The following is a 25,000-nucleotide window of genomic DNA, read 5'->3' on the forward strand; positions in this document are numbered from 1 at the left end:
GTTTTTTTTTTTATCACTGTTGCTGAAAAAAACGTGTATTAGATTGTCAGTTGATAATGAAGACACTTTAAATAATAACGTACAGTAAAAGTTGAAATACTGTCTAGAATAAATGTGATCTCGAATACTAAGCGATATAGAATCCCTGTTAATCTACCACTCCAAAAACCTTCAGTTGGACATTATTAAACTCTGTCGAGAATAAGTATAAGTAATCTGGAACATATATATTTTCTTTGACTATCAGTGATAAACTTTTGTAAAATGATGTTTACTACAACCGTGAAAACACTCTTGAAACCCTTTGAAAAAATCCAAAACAGTAGTTTGGTTATGGCTACCTAGACCAGATCCAACGTAATAAACTTTTTTTTCCTATTTTAACTACTATAATAGTCATAACAAAGACCTTGAAAACCTCCTGTAACGGTATTAAACATTGTCTAGAATAATTATGAAGCGGGACATATTTTTATATCAATGGTGTAGAATATCTATTAAACTACTACACTTGCAATCATACAGCCTGGAAAAACTCCAGTAAAGGCATTGCAGTAAACATTGCATCGAATGAATACAATGTACTACAATACACAATGACACCTTTGAGAATAGGGTTACACAGTCTCCAGGTGGGCGTTAAAAGAAGTGCATTGGAGTCATCTGCTTTGCTCACATGCCAGTTCCAAGTGACGGAATCAAAAGCCTGCTGGAACGAAGGCAGCTTGTTAATTAAAGTTCCCTACCTGAGGTGCAACAAGCCCTTCATCTCTCACTCCCTCCACTTACTCCAAACACTCACTCATTCTCTCACACTCTTACACTCTATCTTTCTCACTCCCCTGCAGGTCAAAAGGAAGGAGGGACACAGATCAAGCTCATCATAGAGTTTGCTGACGGAGGACATGCGCTCTTCAAACCTATGAGGTGAGTAGTAGTAGTAGTAGTAGTAGTAGTAGTAGTAGTAGTAGCAGTAGCAGCAGCAGCAGCAGCAGCAGCGGCAGCAGCAGTAGTAGTAGTAGCAGCAGTAGTAGTCCTAGTAGCAGTCATAGTAATAGTGGTGGAAGTATTAGAGGTAATAGTAGTAGTGACAATAGTAGTAACAATAGTAGTAGAGTATTAGTAATAGTAATAGTAGTAGTAGTAGTAGTAGTAGTAGTAGTAGTAGTAGTAGTAGTAGTAACAGTAGCAGTGGTAGTTGACAATAGTAGTAGCAGTATTATTAGAGTAGTAGCAATAATAATAATATAGACGTAGTAGTAGTAGTAGTAGTAATAGTAGTAGTAGTAGTAATAATCGTAGTTATAGTAGTAACAACGATAGCAGAAGTAACAACAGTGGTAATAGTCCGATAGTGGTAATAGTCATAGTAGTAGTAGTACTAGTAGTAGTAGTAGTAGTTGATGCAGTAGTGATGATGATAGTAGTAGTAGTAGTAGTAGTAGTAGTAGTAGTAGTAGTGCAATATTTCGTACTTCTGCTCCCACGCCCCGTTTTCTTTTTTTTTTTTTTTTTTTTTCTTTAGCAATAAGAGGCAAGAAAGCTTGAAATTATGTAGCATTATTGGCCGTCTTCGTGGATTACGTGGAACATGTTTACTTCTTCCTGTTACACTACATTAGATAAAATACTATATTATTTATATTGATTCATCTGTCACACACACACACACACACACCTTCTTTTCTTATAGTGTATTCTTGTATACCTTCGGACACAAGAATTAACTATTCGTGATGTCCCGTCTGTGGGTGTGTGTATATATATTTATTTATTCATCTGTCTACTCCTTCTTTTCTTATAGTGTATTCTTGTATACCTTCTGACACAAGAATTAGCTATGTGTGTGTGTGTGTGTGTGTGTGTGTGTGTGTGTGTGTGTGTGTGTGTGTGTGTGTGTGTGTGTGTGTGTGTGTGTGTGTGTGTGTGTGTGTGTGTGTGTGTGTGTGTGTGTGTGCATACCATTAGAGCGCACATGAGTTTCAGAAGGCAAAGTTTACAAAGAATTCGTCTGTTAGCTAACCCATTCACCTTTCTTTTTTTTGTGTACCTAAAATGTATTGTGTTGTCATAATGTGCGGTACCTACAGTTTCTCTCTCTCTCTCTCTCTCTCTCTCTCTCTCTCTCTCTCTCTCTCTCTCTCTCTCTCTCTCTCTCTCTCTCTCTCTCTCTCTCTCTCTCTCTCTCTCTCTCTCTCTCTCTCTCTCTCTCTCTCTCTCTCTCTCTCTCTCTCTCTCTCTCTCATTAACACTTCACTGGCATGTTGGTGACTGAGGTGCACAAAAGCATTATTCATTATCATTGTTTCCTCCTCCTCCACTGGCAGTTCAGCTCGCGTCCCTTCTGTTCTCCCTTGCTCTCTTCATCCGGGATCGCCTGTATAGTAAATAAGCCTTGACTCACGCCATCCTGTCTGCCGGGGTTATATTTATTAGCTTGTATGTGCATTTAATCCCCATGTGTCTTTTTCTTTCGTGGTATCTTCTCCTGTGTCCTCTCATTGCTAAATCTGTGCATACGAGTAGTTTTAGATATGAATGTGAATGGAAATAAACTTAGTATTGTTGATATGAATGCATGGAAAGTCAAGTATCGCTCCCCTCTAACACACAATATGCTTCGTTTTCCTTGTTGAAGAATGTCATCAAAATAACTACAGAAAATAACCGAGTGTGTGAAAGTCTTGTAATATTCCAGGTTCATTTCAGTTTGTTTAGTGGTTTGCGTTTTCTTTACAGCCTGATTTTTGCGTAGAATCCAATAGTGTGTAAGTTCAGTAGATCGAATGATTCTAAATTATGGTAAAGGAAATTGTAAGTGATAGCACATTACACAACTTCAGGCTACCACTCTGTATTCTAAAGGTGTAAAAGAGCAGTAGGATGTGGATTTTTTTTTTTTTCAACTTGTGTCGTTCTCTTTATTGTTCTCTTAGTTTGTCTTCCTTCCTTCCTTCCATCCTCCCTCCTTCCATCCTCCCTCTTCCTCTTTGTCTCTCTTTGGTGTACTTGTCAAACTTCTCTTTTACTTGTGATTCGTTAACTTGTTATTTTGTTGTTCTTGTTCATTTCCTCCTCCTCCTCCTCTTCCTTTCCTTCGTTCTTTCATACATAATTTCTTCTTCTTCCTCTTCCTCTTCCTCTTCCTCCTCAACTTCCTTTGTATTCCTTTGTAATTCTCCTCCTCCTCCTCTTCCTCCTCCTCCTCTTGATGTATGGTGTATTTAAGAGGGGAAACATCACTCGCTATTGGAAAGTCTAGGAGCTTCTCGAGTCAAGTTTGCCTGGGGTCTCAACACGTCAAGTGCCGCTCTGCTGCAGTGTGCGTTGCTTCCCTATAAATACTCGCGCCTCCTTTCCCAGGGCAAAAATACGTCGCGGTTGGTTCTAAATATACACTGATTGGATCAAATGACGCCTTGGGAGTTTATATTTTTTTTTTTTTGCTTTTTGGATTAATACTTTCTTTTCTATTTATTTTTATCTAAATGTGTATCCCCAGTGCTGTCTATCCAAAGGTGCACTGTTGTCTGTCAACCATTTAAAGGACAATGTATAACTTAACGTAGTCTAGCTTTAACAGATAAAGCAATTCACAACTATACAATCTGACGTGTTTCTTAATCACTATTCATTCTTTCATTTTTTTTTTTCATTTATTTATTGCGCACCACAGCCATCTCTCACTAACACTGGATGATCTACTCTCATTCATTCCCATCTCTTTCTTATAAATGCTCCGAAAAGGCTTTGTACATTGCCTTTGATGCTGTGCCTGGTGACGTGTTGCATTGAAAAGCTTAACTAAATTCGTATATATCCGTATAGTAGTGCCAGGTCTTGCCGCCACTCCTACTCGCCTCTCCATTCCTTCCTTTTCTGTACCTCTCCACTCCAGGAATCTTCCTTTTTAATTATCACTACTGTCTCTCTGGCCGTGAAGTGTGTGTGTGTGTGTGTGTGTGTGTGTGTGTGTGTGTGTGTGTGTGTGTGTGTGTGTGTGTGTGTGTTTTCTCTCCCTTTCATTGCGTCCTCGTGTAGAAGAAAGCCAGCATTCACCCATCTCCCTTTTCCCTCCTCCTCCTCCTCTTCCTCCTTCTTCTCTCCCTGCCATCAAGTTAGCTTCCTCCACGGTTGAGCGGAGGAGGAGGAGGAGGGAGAAAGAGAAGGGAAAAAGATTAGAGGTAAGAATGTGGCTCTGGAGGGTGAAAAAGCAACGGCAAATCTTTCCTTACTCTTTCTAAACGTACTTTTCCCCTCAGTTTCTCTCTCTTTCGGAGTAGCAAAGGCATACCTTGAGGTGCGCCACCTTTTGTCGCTTGGCGTGGCTAGGTGGCTTGGTGGCTGGGACGAAGGAGGGAAGGGTAAAGGGAAGGAGTAAATGGTATGGACGAAGGAACGAGGGGACGAAGTGTAGAAAGAGGAAAAGAAGGGGGAGAGAAAGAAAGGGAGATTGCCACCTGCAGCTCCTCTCTAAATATTGATCGGGAGGGATGGAGAATCGTGGACTTATTTTTATTTTAGGGGCCTTCCTTTTCCGTCCCTTAGAATCCCGCCGCGACACACACACACACACACACACACACACACACAGGGACGAGCAGGGCTAAAGAATCTCTAGGTTGTGGCATTCCCATTTTCTTTTTTGTATATTGTTTTCTCCTCTTCCTCCTCCTCCTCCTCCTCCTCCTCCTCCTCCTCCTCCTCCTCCTCCTCCTCCTCCTCCTTTTCCTCCTCATCCTCTGACTACTTCTGTTCTTGTTTGTTGTTGCTGTAGTTGTTGTTGTTGTTGTTGTATCTTCTTGTTTTTGTTCTTGTTGTTCTTTTTCTTTTTCATTATCTTCATTATCATCATCATCATTCTTCTTCTTCTTCTTCTTCTTCTTCTTCTTCTTCTTCTCTTACCTTTCGTTATCTTTTTCGTTTAGTTTTTATCTTTTTCCCTTCATCATGAAGACTTAAACCATCGTTGTATTTTTTCTTTTGCTCTTATGATAATAACAACAATAGTAGTAGTAGTTGTGATGATGGTAGTAGTGGTAGTAGTAGTAGTTGTAGTAGTAGTAGTAGTAGTAGTAGTAGTAGTGATAGTACTTGTTATTCATCTCTTCCTCCTCCTCCTCCTGTGTTTCTCCCTCTCTCTTCTGTCTCGCTTACGTCAATTTCTTTGTTCCCTTTCTACTTTTTTACTTGGGGGATGCTGTTTTTATCTTGACTTCCCTTTTACCCTTTTGTCATCCAGTGGTGCTCCTACAAGTGTAAACATTCTCTCTCTCTCTCTCTCTCTCTCTCTCTCTCTCTCTCTCTCTCTCTCTCTCTCTCTCTCTCTGATATGTCTGCTAGTTGCACGTAAGCGTTCTTCTGCGTGTAACCTCCTTCCTTCCTGTCCTCTCTTGCCCTTCCCGGTCTTTCCACCCCGCTCTCTGCCTGCCAGCCGTGTCACTTTGTCTGGGAAGGAGAGAAAGTAATAGAAATACTCGTAAAAGCAAATGCAGCCAATCGGAAGGAAAGTTTTGAAAAAAATTTTTGAAATGCCGACCGAGTTTGTCTTCATCTAGTAAAATTGGTGTTTGGAGGAAAGCCAAGAGAGGGAGGGATGCTCGGAAGAGACAGCCACGGTGGCGACAGTGGTGGTGGTGGTGGTTATAGTGGCAGTGGTGGTGTTTTTGTTGATTGTTGTGGTAGTGATAGTGATTTGTCTCGGCAGTGGCAATAGTGATAGTTGTTGTTCAGCGTCATTGTGTTGGCAGCACCGTGGTTTGGTGCGGTGAGGCTTTACAAGGACGAGGTGAGGGGAGAGAGGGGAGGCCAGTGCGGCAAAGCGCGCTCTGCAGCACACCTTAGAAACATTCATCTCCTGCGGGCTTTTCTGAGATTGGAAGTTGACAAAAGATGACAAGTTTCCTGAAATGAGCCCGTAATGGCGACCTTCCCTCAGCCAAAAACCCGTAAAGATCGTGGAGTGAGAAAGATTTTCTGCATGCCCGTTGAGGGAGGCGATGGCTCTTGTATTATTACTCCCTCGCCACTACAGTGCGACACACGGTGATGTGGCGGGGAGTGTAATATTCCTGGAAATGGTGGGACGTGTAGTCATCATGGCTTGTGTCTGTCAGCCTGAGAATATCGCGTGGATCTGTGGCTGGCGTGGTGTGGATGTGGGGATAGTTTTACATACTACATTTCTACCTGTGTTGTATTCATTGCCATCTCTTATTATTCTTTGATGTAAACTGGTTTATCAAACCTTCTTGCTGTGTTCAGTTTTGCACCCGTATATGCGTGTTCTTCACTACATACGGATGATAATTCTCTTTTTTTCCAGATTTCCACGTGAACAGGAGACTTTAAAGAACCACTTCTATTTCACTGACTTCGAGAGACACAACGCAGAGATCGCTGCGTACCACCTTGACAAGTGAGTAGCTTGGGACAGGTATTCCATGAACACTTTGTCAGTTCGAGTTTGGATGTCTGTTAGACTTTCTGAGAACACTTTGTTATATGTCATCACCTTTCATCCGTTCCTTTGTCCCCAGACTCCTTGGGTTCCGCCGCGCCGTTCCCACTGTCGGTAGGAATGTGAACATCACGCGGGAGCTGTACGCACTGGCACAGGGCGACCTGCTCAAGACATTCTTCATCTCTCCTGACAACAATCTCTGTTTCCACGGCAAGTGCAGGTAAGGCTCCATCTTTGTTGAGTCCTTATATTGTGAGACCAATGGTGATGAGATCGTAGTGAAAGTGATCTAGGATAGCCATATTGTGCTATTACAAAATGCATATAGAAATATCCGGAGCTACAAATCATATGACCTCCACCTTGCAGCTACTACTGTGACACCGCCCACGCCATCTGCGGCTCCCCCGATATGATTGAGGGGTCCTTCGCCATCTTTCTGCCAGGCAAAGAGGCGGCGCCGCGCAAGGTGTGGCGACACCCGTGGCGTCGCGGATACCACAAGCGGCGCAAGGCCCAGTGGGAAGTTGGTAAGTCCCAGAACAGAGCCACTCGTGTTTTCACCACCGTGAACTCATTTTTTCATCTCACCATGTCTCACTTATCGATTCTTTCCTCCAGCGCCGTATCCACTCAGCCCCTCTTAACGCCATTCATAGGCCTTCTCTCTTGTCTTCTAATGCCGCTTTCATATTTTAGAGAGATAGCAGGAGCACATCAGTAGCGCTTTGTAGCACAAGTTATATAGCAAACAAAAGAAAATAGACATACATGAATGAGAAAGCAGGGGTTACTGGAGAGGAAGACAAGACAGAAGTAGGGAATATGCGTTTGACAGAAGGGGAATATGCGTTTGAAAAAAGAGGAGGAAAAGAAGAAAAAAAAAACCTGAGGGGAGAACGGAAAGAGGAATTAATATCTTAGAAGGGGAGGGAAAGAGATGAGAATAAGCTGAAGATGAAAAAATGCGTTATACATTCATCATCCTGAAAACGCCTTGCAACTTGATCATACTATCACTCAACAAAACATCATCACCACCACCGCCATCATCATCAGCAGCAGCACCACCACCACCACCAGCACTAGCACCAGCAAACAAACTTTTTCTGTAGGACAAAGACATCCTCCACTTCCCGAGTTGGATGTTTGTCCATTCCAGGCTATCCTTTCTCTAACTCTGGACCATATTCTGAAACATATCTGCGTCGCACCTACACTACTTTCAAAAGGCTCTTGATGAAGTTACACGAGTTTTAAAGGTATTTCTACGGCTCTAATGATATATTAAAAGATTTCTACATTATTGGAAGGAGAAGTAGTCTTTAGAGCACGGCAAATCATCTCTGTGGCCTTTGCAAGTGGTCATGGTGAGAGAGAGAGAGAAAGAATTTATGTTCCACACTAATGGTCCCAGAACTGATGGTTATCTGACCTCGCACTCGACTTTTCAGATATAAAACATCACTTAGAAAAAGAGAAGAGTGACAGGAACAATATAGGAAGGCAGACGAGGAAAGCTATAGGAGTACAGAGGAATGATAAAAGGGACATAGGGAAGGGGAAAGAAATACCAGTGATAATGGAAGAGGTACTGATACATAAGTTAATAATAAAGAGATACTTAGGAAAATAATAAAGAGATACTTAGGAATGTGAACTTGTGCACAAGCAAAGTACATCTTAAGAGTAGGAGAAGTGAGAGGTCAAATAAGACTAAGCTGAGAAGTTATGAAAATATAAAAGGGAGTTGCAATGAAGAGAAAGAAAGAAAATTGAAAGTAGAAGCTTAAAAGTGAATAGAGATAGAACTAATAGGACAGTAAATTGAAGTATGTGAAAGCTTAAAAGGGAAAGAAATGATAAAGCAAGATGAATTACTATAAAGAAAAGAAATAAAAGGATAATAAGGAAGAAAATTGAAAACAAAGAAGCAAAACAGAGATAAAAAAATATGACAGAGAAAACTTAGAAAATGAGAGAAATAAAAGGGATGATAAAAGAGGAAATTGAAGAAAAGAGAAACAAAAGAGTGAAAATAGAGATAAGACAGGAACTGGAAACAGAGATGAAACATGAGATACAGTAGAAATAAAAGGGAGATAAGAGAGAAAACTGAATACAGGAAAACATAGAGAACATAAAATGGAGAAGAGATGAAGAGATTATGATAAAAGAAATTGAAGAGAAAGAAAATAAAAACAAAAGGGAGATGTAATAGACACACATAATAAGAAAGAAGATTTGAGACAGGAGAGAAACCAAAAACATAATTGAGATGATGGCATGACCTGTGCAGCAAGATTAAAGATAATAAAGGAAAAGGAGATGTACTGCATTCTCCTGATATAAAGAATCTTGCATTATTATTATCAACATTATTATTATTATTATTATTATTATTATTATTATTATTATTATTATTATTATTATTGTTGTTGTTATTTCATTTTTTTATGTTTTATATATATTTCCTCTACACATGAAACTCTGAAATTAATAGCATGTTTTATATTGCATTACTTAAATCATTTCATCATCATGAGTCGTACTGTACATTGTCAACATTTTTTTACATTGTAATGCTTGATTAATTTCATCATTGTCACCTGGTCATGCTGTTCCATAGAAGGTGTATTGAAATTATAGAATTGCTTGATGTTATACTGCTTGATTTGATTCATCTTTATCATTTGCACCAAGTACAATATATAAAGGTGTACTTGATCTATTAACTTTTGTGATGTCTTAGTGATTAATATAATTCATCATTTTCATTGGATCACACTTTCATCATCATCAAGTCACACTATATGAAGCTGTATTGAAATTACTAACTTTTTGATGTTGTAATGCTTAATTTATGTCACCTTTATCATCTGGTCACTCTTTCGCCTGCAGATGACGAGTACTGTGAGCTGGTGAAGGAGGTGCACCCATACAATGAAGGACGCCGCCTCCTTGACCTCATGGACATGGCTGTACTTGACTTCCTCATGGGCAACATGGATCGCCACCACTACGAGACCTTCAAAGTGAGTGGTGATGGTGACGTCAACATTCACTCCAGTGTCTAGAGCACTTAAAAGTTTTGCTTGCATGGAAGTAGTGAAGAGAGAATAGGTTAATATTTCAAGCTTATTTTCTTTTTTACTATAATTCTTTTATTCCTTTAGATTGAGAGCATTTAGGATTTTTACTTACATGAATTGTATATAAAGAGAAATGGAATATTACCCAAATGTTTGTTTTCAGTGGAGGTAACATATTTACTGTTACAATTTCCTTAACATTTAGAGCACTAAATTTTTTTCTTGCATGATTACAAGGTCATTTTTGTAGGCTTTCTGTCTGGGAGGTGGTGGCATAGTGGATAAGGTGGTGAACGTGGGATCAGGCAGATGTCCACGCATAGGTTCGAATCCCATCATGTACCACCTTGAAACCATGCCATTTGCCGAGTGGTTTAATGTTACCTACATGTCACCATGATACCCAGGTTCTAGTGGTTACACCAAAGATGCACTTGGGTGGTGATAGGGGCCCTAATATGGGTACCACAATAAATAAAATGCCTGCACCACTAATGGGTGGAAGTTGAACAGTGCTTTATATATATATATTCTTTAAGTATACCTACATGTGCTATAGGCCATAATGTGAAAAAAAAAAAAATGCTTTCAATTATTGATATTCTTTCTTAATGTTCATAGGACTAAAGATTTTTCCATGCTTAGACACAGAGAAGAGAGACAAAGTAAATGTTCTGGGTATTCTGCAGTATATTACCAAATTATTTACAGATAGTACAAAGTGTGTTTAGAAAATGTGTTTGGCAGTGTCTAGGGATGAGAAGAGTAGTGATGAAAAGAAAGGGAAAACCAGTGTCAAATCATTACCTGTCTGTCATGATTAGAAGCAGTATGTATGATCAGTGACCTTGATATGCAAAATAATGATGGTGGTGGCACTGGTGAGATTAACAGTAATGACAATTGAAAAGAAAATGTGTCAATCTTCTTTATAGTTTAAATTTAGTAACTTTCTTTTTCATCTCCTTTCCACTCCACAACTGCCGAACTTGGCATTTTTTTCTATGCACCAGTTATATCACCAGATTGTCAATTTTCCCACCAATATAAATACTATGTATCTCATTTTATTATATTTGCTTAACATTATAGGCATGAATATTTATGACCACTGGCTTTCCTCAGCATTTAAATTTTGATGTTAGTTACAATTTGCAGGTCATAGCTACACTTTCCTCTGTTATTTAGGATTAGCTTTGTATTTGAAGTAAATGTTAGGTTGACTGAACCAAGTATCAAATGACTTTACCTTGACAATGTCTCTTTCAGATGTTTGGAAACTACTCTGCACCACTGCATTTGGATCATGGCAGAGGGTTTGGCAAGGCCTTCCATGACGAGATATCCATCTTGGCACCCATTTACCAGTGTTGCCTCATACGACACTCCACTCTTGCCACACTGCTCAGGTTTGTGCTCACATTTTGTGCCCCTGACTCTTCTCATTACTTTCTCACATCCTGAGTAGTATCTACATAATAATAACAGTTTTTGCAGTTACCTTTTGTAATGACTGGACAAGTCAAGATCAGCTACAAATTACATAGTCCTTCATCATATTGAACAGATTGGTAAAGTGTGAGATTGACATGCATTTTTCAAGTGTACTGTCAAGGATTCAGTTCTTGGTCACTCTTTCATGTCCATTTTTGTGCCACCATCAGATGAATTCTTCATTGTTTCCAAGATACTGCAATCCTGGAAGTATTATAGTATGCATAGGCTGTATACTATTTCCTTACAGAGGAAGCAGTCCACATAAGAGATAACCATATATAAGAAATTAATTAAATTAATTCTACTGTAGTAACACAGTAGTTGAAAATAGGATAAAGAATATAGAGCATCATTTTTAATTTACAAACGAAGCCAATGACAGTTGTGTTACTTGTAGATTTTGTTCATCAGCAGTTTCTATATAATTTTAATGTGAGAATAATCTATCTATATAGATTATATATTTTTAATCTTTGCATAAGAAAATTATCTTTCTCATTTATACACATTCTAACACACTAACCATTGGTCCATAAATACTATATATATCTACACCACTCACTCTACCTCCAGGTTCCAAAATGGTCCACAACGCTTAAGTGAGGCCATGCGAGTTTCTATGAGTGCGGACCCTCTCAACCCTATCCTCTGGGAGCCCCACATGAGGGCACTGGATCGCCGAGTCAACATCATCCTCCAGATTGTGAGAGAGTGCATCAACAAATCAGTGGATCCTGTCCATGTTGTCATCAATGATTTCCACTAAGGAGGATAAGAAATTATTATGATCATGTCTTCATGGGATGTCATTAAATGTACTTATAATGTACATTTCCATGTGGAGGAAATGTGAACATTGAAGATAAAAAATTAAGAAATTTGTGGTCTGATCAGTGCCGAAAGGGGACTTTAAACTCTTAGACTTTCCTCAGCATTAGGTAGCCCCAAGAAGTGATGTGTGGAGGTGGGAGACTATCCAGAGTGTTTCATTGGGGGAGACTGACTGTACCCCTTCCACCCCAGTATTTGAGTAACTCCAGAGAGAGAGAGAGAGAGAGAGAAATGGGATCCTCTTAGAACACTACATGATAAGAGTGAGGGAGTGTGTCAGAAACTACTAAACCATAAAGTGGTGTATGGAGAAGACAGTGTAGTGAATTGTTTGGTGCTACTTCATGGTGGAAAAGGAAAGTTTGAAGGCAGAGCAAATCCATGAACAGTGGAGAGAGAGGGAAGGAAAGAAAGAGTTGAATGTACATTTCTCTATATTTATTTTCTTTATTTGAACATTGCTTTTGTAAAATTGTCTTAGGATCAATGAATTTATTTTTGTGCCTATTTTATAAATTGTTGAGAGAATACAGGGTTTTTATAAACTGTACACTTCACAACACTGACCTTGGCATCAGAAGTCATAAACCCTGACTGCTGAATTGTAAAGAGGATGTCTACACTTGTATATTGCTGTATTGTATCCATCCAGACACATTCATGCAGACACATTGCCACTTCATTAGGGAGAAGTGGCTCGCCATTGCTTGTATTGCACAGTCAGCTGCTGAATAGTATTACTTGATGATTCAAAACTCAACCCCAATTAGATTTCTTGAAAAAACTGTTTAGATATTACATACAAATCAGCCACTTACAGTATGCTAATTCAGGATCAGTCAGGGAATTTTTTCTTCTAATTTTCTTCTTGTAGAATATACTTGCAATTGTGGTGTTTTCATCCACTTGAAAAATGCCAGGGAGGTGGATGTGGTTGAGTGTTAATGTTCTGGGTGGCAAGGTGGCGGGTACCTAGCTTAATGGTTATTTTCTGTGATGTGTTTGTGAGAGGTCATACTATGGAATATGTTTTAATTCTTTTTGTATGATATTTAAAGGTTAGGATCTGTTTAAATTGGGAGGTTTTGTTTTGAAAGTGTTCTCTTTGTTTTATTTAATTGGTTGTTTTTAATTGATTGGTTGATAACTGTTTGTTGTTGGTTTGATAATCCCACTTGCTATAAATTTACATATTATCTGATGGCTTCACTAGGGAGATGTGTGTGACATTTTAGAGTGTGTCATCTGTCACTGCAATATTATTTTCTCATATAGAAAATATTTTAATGTTGACACTAACCCTTTATTACACATATGAAACTTAAATCTATTTTATTTTTCAGTTGTTTTAACAAAAAAGCAAATGCATACTGTTTTCATGGCATGTCTTTTTAATGACTGGTGTGGTGCATGTGTGAACCTCACTGCTCATGTACAATACTGTGATGCTTATGTTAGTGAGGTGGGGTTTTTTCCATCTTTAAGGGAATTTTATTGATATCATGCTAATGAGGAAAAAAAAAATCATATATCTGGACACACACACACACACACACACACACACACACACACACACACACACACACACACACACACACACACACACACACACACACACACACACACACACACACACACACACACACACACACACACACACACACACAAGAAAGGCTCATCTGCATCTGCACATCCACCAGTTTTGTTTGTATGCACTTGTTTTCTATCTCATTTTGACATTACTTACATTCTTGCACAGAAATGCTGATTGATAAAGATTTGTTATAAGCAGAAGCATGTGGAAATCCATAAATTATAGTGTGGACTCTCTCAATCTGTAATGGCAGGAAGGAAGAAAGCACCACAATCTCTATTACCTCCACTATGTTTTCACGTTTTGTGCTCATGATCATGGATGTATAATTTTGTACTCTTTCTTAATATTGTTTTTATTATTTAGTGAACACTTCATGTACTAAACGTAAGGCCTAAGGAACCTTGGAGTCAGGGATAGGTCTCTCTTCAATGTTCTTTCCCAGTGAGTGATATTTTATGAATAATTTTGTTATTATATTTAGAAATTCAATGAACATTCCAACTGCATTCCTAGATTTCAAAAGAGTAATTGTTGGTGTATGCAAATGTTTATTTTTGTTATATGAAGCTATAATAGTATTTTATTTCCAGAATTCACAAGAATTATTGTGTAATGTCATCAGAACATCATTCATAGTATCATATTTAAGATCAGACATACAATAAGGTCCTTTCTAGTGATAAATCCTGGAAATTTTAATCTTAGAATTAAAAGTTTGGCTGGGTACTATAGGAAATACAATGAAAGAAAAGACAGCAAACAAGAAAGTAGAAGAAAAGCACTTTAACATAAAATACTATTACCAAGACTAACATGTGCAGATGAAACAGTTACCAAAAGCAAGCTGTTGTCTTGAATACTGGCAGTTGAAATCAATAACCTGAGAGATGCTTGTGGTGGTGATTGAAATCAGTGATGAGAATCAGTGAAATGAAATGATTTTTTAGAAATTTGGAATACCTAACAAAGAAAATATGAGTGAGAGAGGCATGAAAATTCTTACAGTGGTCTAGTGCAGCACCTTTGATCAGTAAGACAGAACAGAAGATGAGGAAATGAGGAGTAGGATTATATGAGTGAGTTAGATACAAGGAAAGCAAAACAATCATCCTTTTATCATAGAAATTTTGTATTACAATGCATATGTGAGAGAGTGGGAGGTGATAATGATTAGACAAATGTATGTACTGGGATGAACTGTAAGAACAGAGAGTTGTGGAAACATCTGCCATGTCACCTCTGCAAAAATATCAAGAAATGTTTATGATGCTGGACAGATTCAGATAACCTCATACTTAGGACCTTATAGTATTCATGATCACTAATGCCTTGTTCTCGAATTCTATAATTAGGTTTAATGAGAGGTAGATCTTCCATTGTATATGGTGGTCCCTCAGCAGGCATGCTTCGTCTCTGAGGTCATGCAAAGATCTGCATTCATTCAGTGCAAAGCCCCAGGCTGGGTTCTCATTAGAACTGCATCAAAATTAGCAGTCCTAACATTGCTCAGGAATGAGAGTCGCTCCCATTCAACTCGGCGGTAACTGAATTAGCTGTAACTGAATTGATTGATACTGTAAACTTCTAAGTCAGTAGTGTGTTTGGCTGTATATGATAAAACATTCATCAAATAAACAAAAGTATAAAAGCTGCTGAAAAACTAGGGTATGCATAAAGCTGCATGAGAAATGCCACTTACTGAATGTGTGTTATTTAATGTAAACTCTTTGGATGTTCTTTTTCCTTTATTTTCATATTAGCAAAGTTTCTGCAGATCAGCAAATTGTGAGAAGACTCCTAATGTGTGGATGGTGTAGAGCTTGTGCCACAGTGTGAGGAAGCCCAGAGCTGTATGAAGCAGCAGCAGCAGTGGCTGGGCCACCTTCCAGCACCTCCAGGACTAGATAGCTGTATTGCATATAGTATATTTTGTGATATGGCAATATTGAAGTAGGGTTAAGGATAATATTTTCGTAGTCAATTACTATATTTCTTGTATTTTTATTGAAGAAAATAACATAGTACATCGGAAGTGCTGTCGACTAGAGCAATTATTTTTCTGTTGAAATCACCCGTTTTGCCTGATGCTTAGCATTGTGGCAGAAATATTTCTTGTATACTCCGCACTTTTTCCTCAACAATGGCTGTGATTCAACTTGCTTACTTTTATGCTGGAAAATACTAGATAATTATTCTTGCGAATGTGTCCGGCTACTGACTCATTCCTGACAGGACTCTCTTATAAAGTCTCCCAACATACTAGCTTTCAATGTAAGCCATTGTATGGTATAATTTCTGTCAAGTGATCTCAGACCAGACTCAAGTTTCAAATTTGGGGCCATCATGAATTTAGAGAACATCCAAGATGTTGATAGTAACTTCAAGACATTTTGACAGTCCTCTTTCCTCTGTGCATCAACCTAAATCAGTCTTCCATTATTACCCTATGTAATGAAGCTGTACATTGATGAAAGGCATTGTGCAGTGTGTTTGTCATCACTTTCATCCTAAATTGTTGAGATGAAGAACACAAATTAAAAACTTATGGCCCAAAAACACCAGTGGACAAAAATGTGATGCCTAAATATTTACAAGATACATATTTTGATATTTAAAAAATCCCATATGTTAGAAAGCGTGACAAGTGACAATGAAATATGTTGTATCACAGAAGTTGAAGGAGAGTGTCGTGTAAAACAAAATATGTAGACATGCTTCTGTAAACAACTCCATATGAATACTGTACTTGTCATAAATTATTCAGTGATTGTCTTATGTTCTGGTAAAAAAAGAAATGAAAGTTCCTGCCCACCTTTATACTATGGTGTATATAGCTTTTATGAATGGTACAGTATTAACTCTGTATTTTGTATTGATGCAGATGTGATAGTGTGCAGTGTTGCAAGTATCATGTGAGTGACCTCCTGCCTTGAATGAAATTTTGTTAGTATTTGGTTACAAGATTCTGATAATACTAAGTTGGTGAATTAATATATTATAAAAAGAAAAGGTTGATTTATGACAGCAACTTACCAGCACTCTTGAAAAGAAACAAACAAACCAATGCAGGTTGAGAGGAAAAATCTTGCCTGCATATTGTCATTAACTGCACAACTCTAGAGAATATTTTATGACATGAAAGATAAATTACTAGAGTACTAATAACCACCTGTCTTTTATTAAGAAGGCATTTAATAGTGTTGCCAACAATCCCTTTAAAAGAAAATGCATTAACCATAGAAGAATAACTTACTTTATACAGACAAATCTCTGTGTCATCTATCATCAGTTAGGAAAGCTAAATATTTACAGCTTAAGGCCATGCCTAAATGATTCTCCTCTATATAAAGTATGTGTATGGCACAGTCAAAAGATGCCGTGTTTTATATATGTAATTTGGAGTGTGTGCTTGCTGCCATCAGGACAATACTGCCACAGTGAATGCTTTTTATGTATACTGTTTCTTCCCCAGCCAGAACTCTCTAAAACTTTTGTAAGAAGTGAATACTAATGCCCCAGAAAATATTGAGGGAGGGGCTGTGTGCTGTTGCTTGTGGTTGCTCTAGTCTCATGTGTGGTTGTGAAGTGAACATGATGTACCAGAGGCAAATATATTGGTTTAAACAGTTTTCTGTATTTTCTTTCACACTCAAAGAGAGAGAGAGAGAGAGAGAGAGAGAGAAATGGAAGAAATCCAACTCCTTCCATTTTATTGTTTAACTCCTAGAATCCATGAGTTTCTTTTTCTGCCACTCCCATTATTTATTCATCATTTTCAAATATAAGGTAGGAACTTCTAAACAGTGGTCATTTTAGTTTCTGACATGACTTCATGCTCCTTGTAAACAATGAAGTATGAAGGAAGAAGGAAATAAATTTGTCAAGCTGCTCTCTCTCTCTCTCTCTCTCTCTCTCTACGAATATCAATAACAAAAATATACGCTTTAATATATCACCAAAATTTATACTATATTTTCTAGATAAATGACGTAACTAATGCTTTCAGTTCATTGGCCTTTCAGCACCGCGTTCACCAATAAGAAACCGATGTATATCCCCACATAGCTCATGCGAATCACGTGACGTCGTCGGCCGGAGTGTCTAGGAGCAAGATGTGGCGGCGGCACGTGTAGTGTGTTTTCTTTATTTATTTTTTTTTTTTTCCAAAGCCGCGTTTCTGCTGATTACATATCATTAGAGCCAGTGAGATCGTGAAGTGTTGGTGTATTCGTGAAGGTAGGACAAGGAGTCTATATTGAACGTTATTTTGTACATTATATGGATGTTATTTGGTAGGAGGGAGATATCACCAGCGCAACTATGGTTCAGTGTTACGGTTCATTGTATCGAATCTACGGAACGTCTGACTCACTCTCTCTCTCTCTCTCTCTCTCTCTCTCTCTCTCTCTCTCAAGCAATGGCTGTTTGACTCCATAGTTATTGCTCAGATTTTTTTTATTTCTCTGGCTTGTAACCATTAGTGAGGTACTGTCCCCTACCTTCTTCCCTTCTCATCCCTCCCCTATTTCATCTGCTTCGTTCCTTGCTAGATGCTGCTCCTCCCTCTCTCGGATCCTCCCTTTCTCGTTTCCACCCGTTCTCCATGGGCTTTGGCATTAGTTAGCGGTGATTTCTGATGAGGAATGATCAGTGTTGGTCGCCACTACATTCCCGTACAGTTTGTATTGGGCCTTCCATTAGCAAGGTAAGTATTGTCGGTTCGTTTTCCTTAATCTTTATGATACTGCAAGAATGTCTTAGGGATTCATGATGCCTGCCTGCTTTCGATTCTTTCCTTTGTCATGCTTACTGTGTACGTATTCTGATAGTTATATGTTATTACTGATGTTGTAGTTGTAGCTGTTATTGTTATTATTATTATTATTATTATTATTATTATTATTATTATTATTATTATTATTATTATTATTGTTATTCTTCTTATTATTATTTATTATTATTATTATTATTATTATTATTAGTAGTAGTAGTAGTAGTAGTAGTAGTATCATTGTTGTATTATTATTATTATTATTATTATTATTATTAATACTGCTGCTGCTGCTCGGGTGCTCGGGATGGTCAATTAGGTTAATGAGACACTCATGTCTTTACATTTGATATATTCAGCAAAAACCGGGAAACTGTTCGTAGTTAACTCACAGATGGAAATAATTTGGTCTCATGAAAGCATCCCGTGTTTCAAATTGGAAAGGTGATTATTACTATATCTTGTGAATACTTGTGTTAGTGTTTTAATTTGAGTAAATTCAAGCTCTAATTGTGTAAAAAGGAGTCCTATAGTATTTACTTATTTAGTGATTTATTCATTCATTCATTTTATTTGTTTATTCATTTATTTCAAGTATATAGTGATACCATGATAGCAGTAGGAACAACTTCTCAAGATGCATCAGTCAGAATCATCCTAGCGGCGTGATGTTAACATATCGTATCGTCAGCGTCGCAATACTGGTAAAGATCTCTTGCTTGATCGAGTTCAGACCATGGCTCCTTCCATCCGCCACGTTGGTAGCTTCAAGGGCACCCTCATCACAGCGTAACTGACAAAGTAGATCTTACCTGCCAATCATAACTTTTCACCCAAGTCCCTTTCTTTGAATATGGTCGTACATAAATGAAGAACAGGATTTAACCAGAAGACTAAGTATGAGTAAATTTCCGAAACCCTTTTCTTTTACTAGTCTATTTTCAATTATGTATCCTTATAACTTTTTACAAAACGTCGATAGTGATGCAAGAGACCCTTGAGGCGAAATTACAGTTTTCAGCCATGTATGTACACTACAATACTCATTTGGTCAGTTTTCAAAGGTACGTATATATAGCTTTCATGGATGTCTTCATCTGTTAAGGGCCTGGTCACACCGCCCGAATTTTGCTGGAGCGTCCCTTGAACGGTAGGGAGGGGGAGGGGTCGATTTTCGACAACGCTCGTCACCGCGCACAAAATGGGAAAAAAAAAAAAAAACACTGGCGTTGGCTTAGCGGTGCACCGGCGTTGCTTTAGCGTTGGTTTAGCGGTAGCGAGTGTTGGTTTAGCGGTGACGCGAGCGTTGGTTGTTCAGTTGTTGGGCAAAACAAGAGTTCATCTGTGTACTCCTCAATGATGGCCTCTACCACTTCTCTGACTACCACACTGATGGTGTTGTGGGAAAGCCTCCAGGCATACTGCATGTTTCTGTAGGTGTTACCAGAGGCCAGGTGCCGTAGGGTGATTGCCACTTTGAGACCAGGTTCCAGGCTTGCACGGTAGTTGGTGTCTTGCTTGGTCAATCTGGGGTCAGCCTCTGTATAAGTTCATCAAACATGGCTGGTGGCATCCTCATGAAGTGCTGGAAGGCTCGTGGATCCTCATTCCTCAGCTCCACCATCAGCTTGTCATACAATCCATGTTCAGGCCTTCTCAGTATCCACTGTCTGACCCACACAACTCTGTCTCTCCTTCTTCTCTCTCTTCTCCTTCTGTCAACAGCTTGTTGCAATCTGAGGAGGTTCTGATTCTGCTGCTGGACTAGTGTACCAATCATAACAAGTCTCTCAGCATCCATAATGATACAGTTTTACTGTAACTTTGAGCAAATTCGATATAGATGAGATCTGAACTCAACGGCAGCTCGATTCCAAATGAGCTCCTGGTCCATTTCTCCCCGTATATAGCAAAATTCTGGTCCCGCTTCGACACCTCTATACCAACGCCAAACCCAAAGTTCATCGCTGCCATGGATCGCTGCTTCAACGCCCGACATCGTTCCAGCAACGCCGTGTCCGCTCGTAAAACGCTTACAACCGCTCCACCGAAGTTTGTGCAACGTTTAATCGCCGCCCGGGCAACGCTGGCGAAGCAGCGGTGGTCCAGCGTTCAAGATTTCTGCGTTGGCCTAGCGGACCCAAACGTCCACGAACTTGCGTCTAGCGGTGCCAAACTTTGACTGGGCGTTGGTGGAGCGGGGGTGAACTTTGCCGGGGCGGTAAATTGCCCCCTCCTCACTGCTCACAATATTTTGTACAGCTGAAAACTTTTGGAGCGGTAGGAGGGCCCCGCGAGAAACATCAGCGGTGGCCGAGCGTAAACGGCGTTGCTTTAACGGGGGCCAACTTTTGTTAAACGGTGGTGAACGGTTACGAGCGGTGATGAATTTTTTCACCGCTCCCGGAACGCTCCAGCAAAGTTCGGGCGGTGTGACCGGGCCCTAAAGTTAGACGATATATATATATATATATATATATATATATATATATATATATATATATATATATATATATATATATATATATATATATATATAGAGAGAGAGAGAGAGAGAGAGAGAGAGAGAGAGACGGACAGACAGACAGAGCGAGCGGGGTTATTGGGAGTGAGGTGTGGAAGTGTCTCATTAGAAATCTTTTCCTCTATCTGGAGTTCAACACGTAGTGCAATACAGAATGTATCTACTGTTTTGCATTTCATCATTCAGGCTTCGTTAGAATTTACCTGTAAGAAAGCCGTTACTTCCTCACGATCATGACCACCACCACCATGACTATTCTCACACTCCTTGAAGTACTCTTCCCGAAGGCACCTCTTGAGCACCTTACCAGTGGCGTTCTTGGGTATGGCGTCCACCACCTGCACGCCCCCAGCCAGGTGCTTGTGTTGTGGTAGACGTGCTGGGGATGTTTTGAAGATGAGTTGTGTGCGTGTTTTTACCTAATAGTTCTCACTAAATGTACTTTTTAAAGAATTGAGTCAAGCTCGTAACCAATGTCCTATCTTTTAAGATTAGCTTTGTCATATATGACAGTGATGCCACTGAGCCATGTTTCCAGGTTGTCCTGTCTCCCGAAATATTGTAGTATGAGATGAGAAAAGTACAAGAACACACAACGCCACGTATACCTTTATATTACTAAAAAGAAGTATTGGATGACCCATTCTCGAGTAAGGAGCCAAGGCAGGCTAATCACAAACAATGCGAAGTTTGCTATGTAGGTTATTTTCCTATTTTGAAAGGCTTGGCCTGGCCCGATCACACGCTTTTTAAACACTAATATCACCGGATCTACGCTGCCGATCGTAATGAAATCAGTCCTAAAGGATAACACAACTTTATTGATTTTGAATGATGTGGTTTTCATATCTTCTTTTGGGTGAAGTCAATGGGTAAGATCTAGAAAGTCGAAAATGGGATTTCTCAAAAAACTATTCAAGCAAATTTGACTAAACTTAAGACATATCATGTTGTTATTATTGCAATAATAACAAAATTCCTTATGTGAACTTTGAGGAAACTCTGCTCAGATGATTATGATATCCACCAGACTGTAAACGTGAGGCTTTCACCTGATTGCACCTCACGTCACAATTCCCTGATTGAGGTAGGCATTATTATCATTATCATCATCATTATTATAATTATCATTATCATTATTATTATTGTTACTTTTATAATAATAATAATAATAATAATAATAATAATAATAATAATAATAACAATAATGATAATAATGATAATGATAATAATAGTAATATTTATCATCATTATAATCATAATTATTATTATTACTATTATTATTATTATTATTATTATTATTATTATTATTATTATTATCTATCATTATTATTATTTATTTATTTATTATTATTATTATTATTATTATTATTATTATTATTATTATTATTATTATTATTATTACTATTACTATTACTATCATTATTATAATTGTTATAATGATAATAATAATAATAATAATAATAATAATAATAATAATAATAATAATGATAATGATAATAATAATGATGATAATAATGATAATGATAATAATAGTAATATTGATCATCATTATAATCATAATTATTATTATTACTATTATTATTATTATTATTATTATTATTATTATTATTATTATTATTATTATTATTTATTATTATTATTATTATTATTATTATTATTATTATTATTATTATTATTGTTACTATTACTATTACTATCATTATTATAATTGTTATAATAATAATAATAATAATAATAATAATAATAATAAAAAACTCTGTCATAGTTTGGGGGAAGTTGGGGAAGGGATGAGTAGTTTATTTCCTGACCGGTTTCGCCTTACACTTCCAGCGTCTTCAGAGGGAATAGTTTCTCTGAAGACGCTGGAAGACGAAACCAGTCAGGAAATAAATTGCTCCTCCACAGCCCGTGTATCCATTCTCCACCTCTCCTCCAATAGTAATAGTAGTGATAATAACAACAATAATAATAATAATAATAATAATAATAATAATAAGTAGTAGTAGTAGTACCATTATTATTATCATTATTATTATTATCATCGTCATCAGTTATCTACACCTTTCCTCCCTTCCATCGAATCACAACCATGTCATCCCAATCAATTCAATTCCTGCTTGTCTTACACCTCTTCCTCCCTCCTGTCTTACACTACCTCTCCTACACCATCCAGTCTCTTTCCTCCTCCCTCCTGCCCTACACATTATTCCATAACTCCCTTTCACTACATCTCACACTTTTCCTTCCTCTATAATCTATTCTCCCCACTGCCACTTTCCCATGCCATGCCTCTAACCACCCACCTGCCACATAGTCCTGCAGGGCCTTTGGGGAAGGGACGGGCACGCCAGGGAGGGGCACCACATAGGCCCGAGGGACCTCACCCAGACGGGAAGACGGCACCGCTATCACCACCACCTCCCCCACCCCCTCCGCTCCTCGAAGCACATCCGCTATCTCATTTGAGGACACCTGCGGGAAAATGATTCTTGTTAGCACTGTCATCATCATCATCATCATCATTGTCATCATCAGTAATAGCATCTGTAGGAATGCCCACCAAACTCTTCATCTATACAGGCTGCCTCATCACGCCTATACCTTCCTTCTTTTCCTGTACATTCAGTCATATCCAGTATATCATAACATCACAATAAAGTCACCAGTCCTCAATGATACATACCATTGCGACCCAAACAGTTAAACATAATCATCACCACCACCACCACCACCATCATTATCATTATCATATAGTAATAGTGTTAGTTTTCTCATAGCGGGCAGCTGTATCATGCACGCTTAGAACCAGATGGATCAAAGGTTCCAATCCTGGCCACGCTCATAGATTAGGAAGGACATGGATAACGTTCCCTATAATCAAAACCAAAGTCTGTCAGGAAGCATCGTCGTATTCCTAAATAATGCGCGGAACCCGGATATAAAAACTGGTTAAGCTTTCATGTAGATGCAACAACAGCATTATTTAGAAAATCTTGTTCAGAACTGTGTCACCATAACTGGAAGTATTGGTACTGGTGTTTTGGTCGATAGCTGTGTGGATAACGTGTTCACCGCATTGGGTACAGTGTGGCCGTTGGCCGTTGGTATGCGGTCCTTTTGGTACCAACACTAATCGCTCTCAGACAAACCGGGTCCCAGTTCCTTTCATTACGGGGTCGCTTGGAAATTCGCTGTCTAGAATTAACATATTTGGCAACTGATGTAGATCCTAGAAATCAGTCCACCATATTTAATCAGTCACTCAGTCAGTGTTTAAAGAAACTGCGTAGCACTACGCATTTATGAGACCTCCGGACTCAACGTACAAGTAAGTGCCACACCATAAGAGGTGACATTGATAACTTGTCGAAATGTTACCCAACGATTCCACGAGGTTGTCGTTAATGTGTCATTTTTGCCCTTAAAGTTTATTTCCACGTAATTCGTAATTCGTGAGCAAGGCTTTTTTTTCAATATATTCAAATAGGGCGCGTGCACACACACACACACACACACACACACACACACACACACACACACACACACACACACACACACACACACACACACACACACACGCCCGGTAGCTCAGTGGTTAGAGCGCTGGCTTCACAAGCCAGAGGACCAGGGTTCGATTCCCTGGCCGGGTGGAGATATTTGGGTATGTCTCCTTTCACGTGTAGCCCCTGTTCACCTAGCAGTGAGTAGGTAAATCGAGGAGTTGTGACCTTGTGTGGTGTGTGCCTGGTCTCAGGCCTATCCGAAGATCGGAAATAATGAGCTCTGAGCTCGTTCCGTAGGGTAACGTCTGGCTGTCTTGTCAGAGAGTGCAGCAGATCAAACAGTGAAACACACACCTGGAAGCCTTTCACTTTGATGACATCCTTGATCCTATCTGTGATGAAAAGGAAGCCTTCATGGTCACAGTGGCCGAGGTCTCCCGTGGGTAGCCATCCACCTTCCTTCAGCGTTGGGGGAGAGGGGGCAGAGCCGGGAACGGGGGCGTATCCTAGCATTATCCCGGGACTTCTCACCCACACCTCCCCCTCCTCCCCGGGCGGCAGCCCCACACTGCTCCCTGGAACCACGACCTGTGCCGATAGGAAGACAGTGCTCCATTCTCCACTGAATAAGAGTAAACATGAGTCTCTCTCTCTCTCTCTCTCTCTCTCTCTCTCTCTCTCTCTCTCTCTCTCTCTCTCTCTCTCTCTCTCTCTCTCTC

The 25,000-nt window shown here is 39.0% G+C and overlaps 2 protein-coding genes across 2 annotated transcripts in view; one reads left to right on the forward strand and one right to left on the reverse strand.

Annotated features, from left to right (window-relative positions):
* LOC123518413 (extracellular serine/threonine protein CG31145-like) overlaps positions 1 to 17,108 on the forward strand; it is a 202,970-nt gene extending 185,862 nt beyond the window's left edge. Inside the window, 7 exon segments of the mRNA XM_045279223.1 lie at positions 849 to 927; positions 6,326 to 6,418; positions 6,540 to 6,683; positions 6,833 to 6,993; positions 9,365 to 9,498; positions 10,825 to 10,964; positions 11,626 to 17,108. Coding sequence (XP_045135158.1) covers positions 849 to 927; positions 6,326 to 6,418; positions 6,540 to 6,683; positions 6,833 to 6,993; positions 9,365 to 9,498; positions 10,825 to 10,964; positions 11,626 to 11,818 — 944 coding nt within the window. The 3' untranslated portion in view covers positions 11,819 to 17,108.
* Positions 17,109 to 20,795: 3,687 nt separating this feature from the next.
* Positions 20,796 to 25,000, reverse strand: part of LOC123518412 (4-coumarate--CoA ligase 1-like) — a 10,284-nt gene continuing 6,079 nt past the window's right edge. The window contains exons 9-11 of the mRNA XM_045279222.1: positions 24,636 to 24,869; positions 23,082 to 23,250; positions 20,796 to 21,154 (exon numbers count right to left, since the gene is read on the reverse strand). Coding sequence (XP_045135157.1) covers positions 20,958 to 21,154; positions 23,082 to 23,250; positions 24,636 to 24,869 — 600 coding nt within the window. The 3' untranslated portion in view covers positions 20,796 to 20,957. The remainder of the gene's footprint in view (positions 21,155 to 23,081; positions 23,251 to 24,635; positions 24,870 to 25,000) is intronic.

This window comes from Portunus trituberculatus, chromosome 43 (assembly GCF_017591435.1).
Source record: "Portunus trituberculatus isolate SZX2019 chromosome 43, ASM1759143v1, whole genome shotgun sequence".
In the NCBI taxonomy this organism is placed as follows: Eukaryota; Metazoa; Arthropoda; class Malacostraca; order Decapoda; family Portunidae; genus Portunus; species Portunus trituberculatus.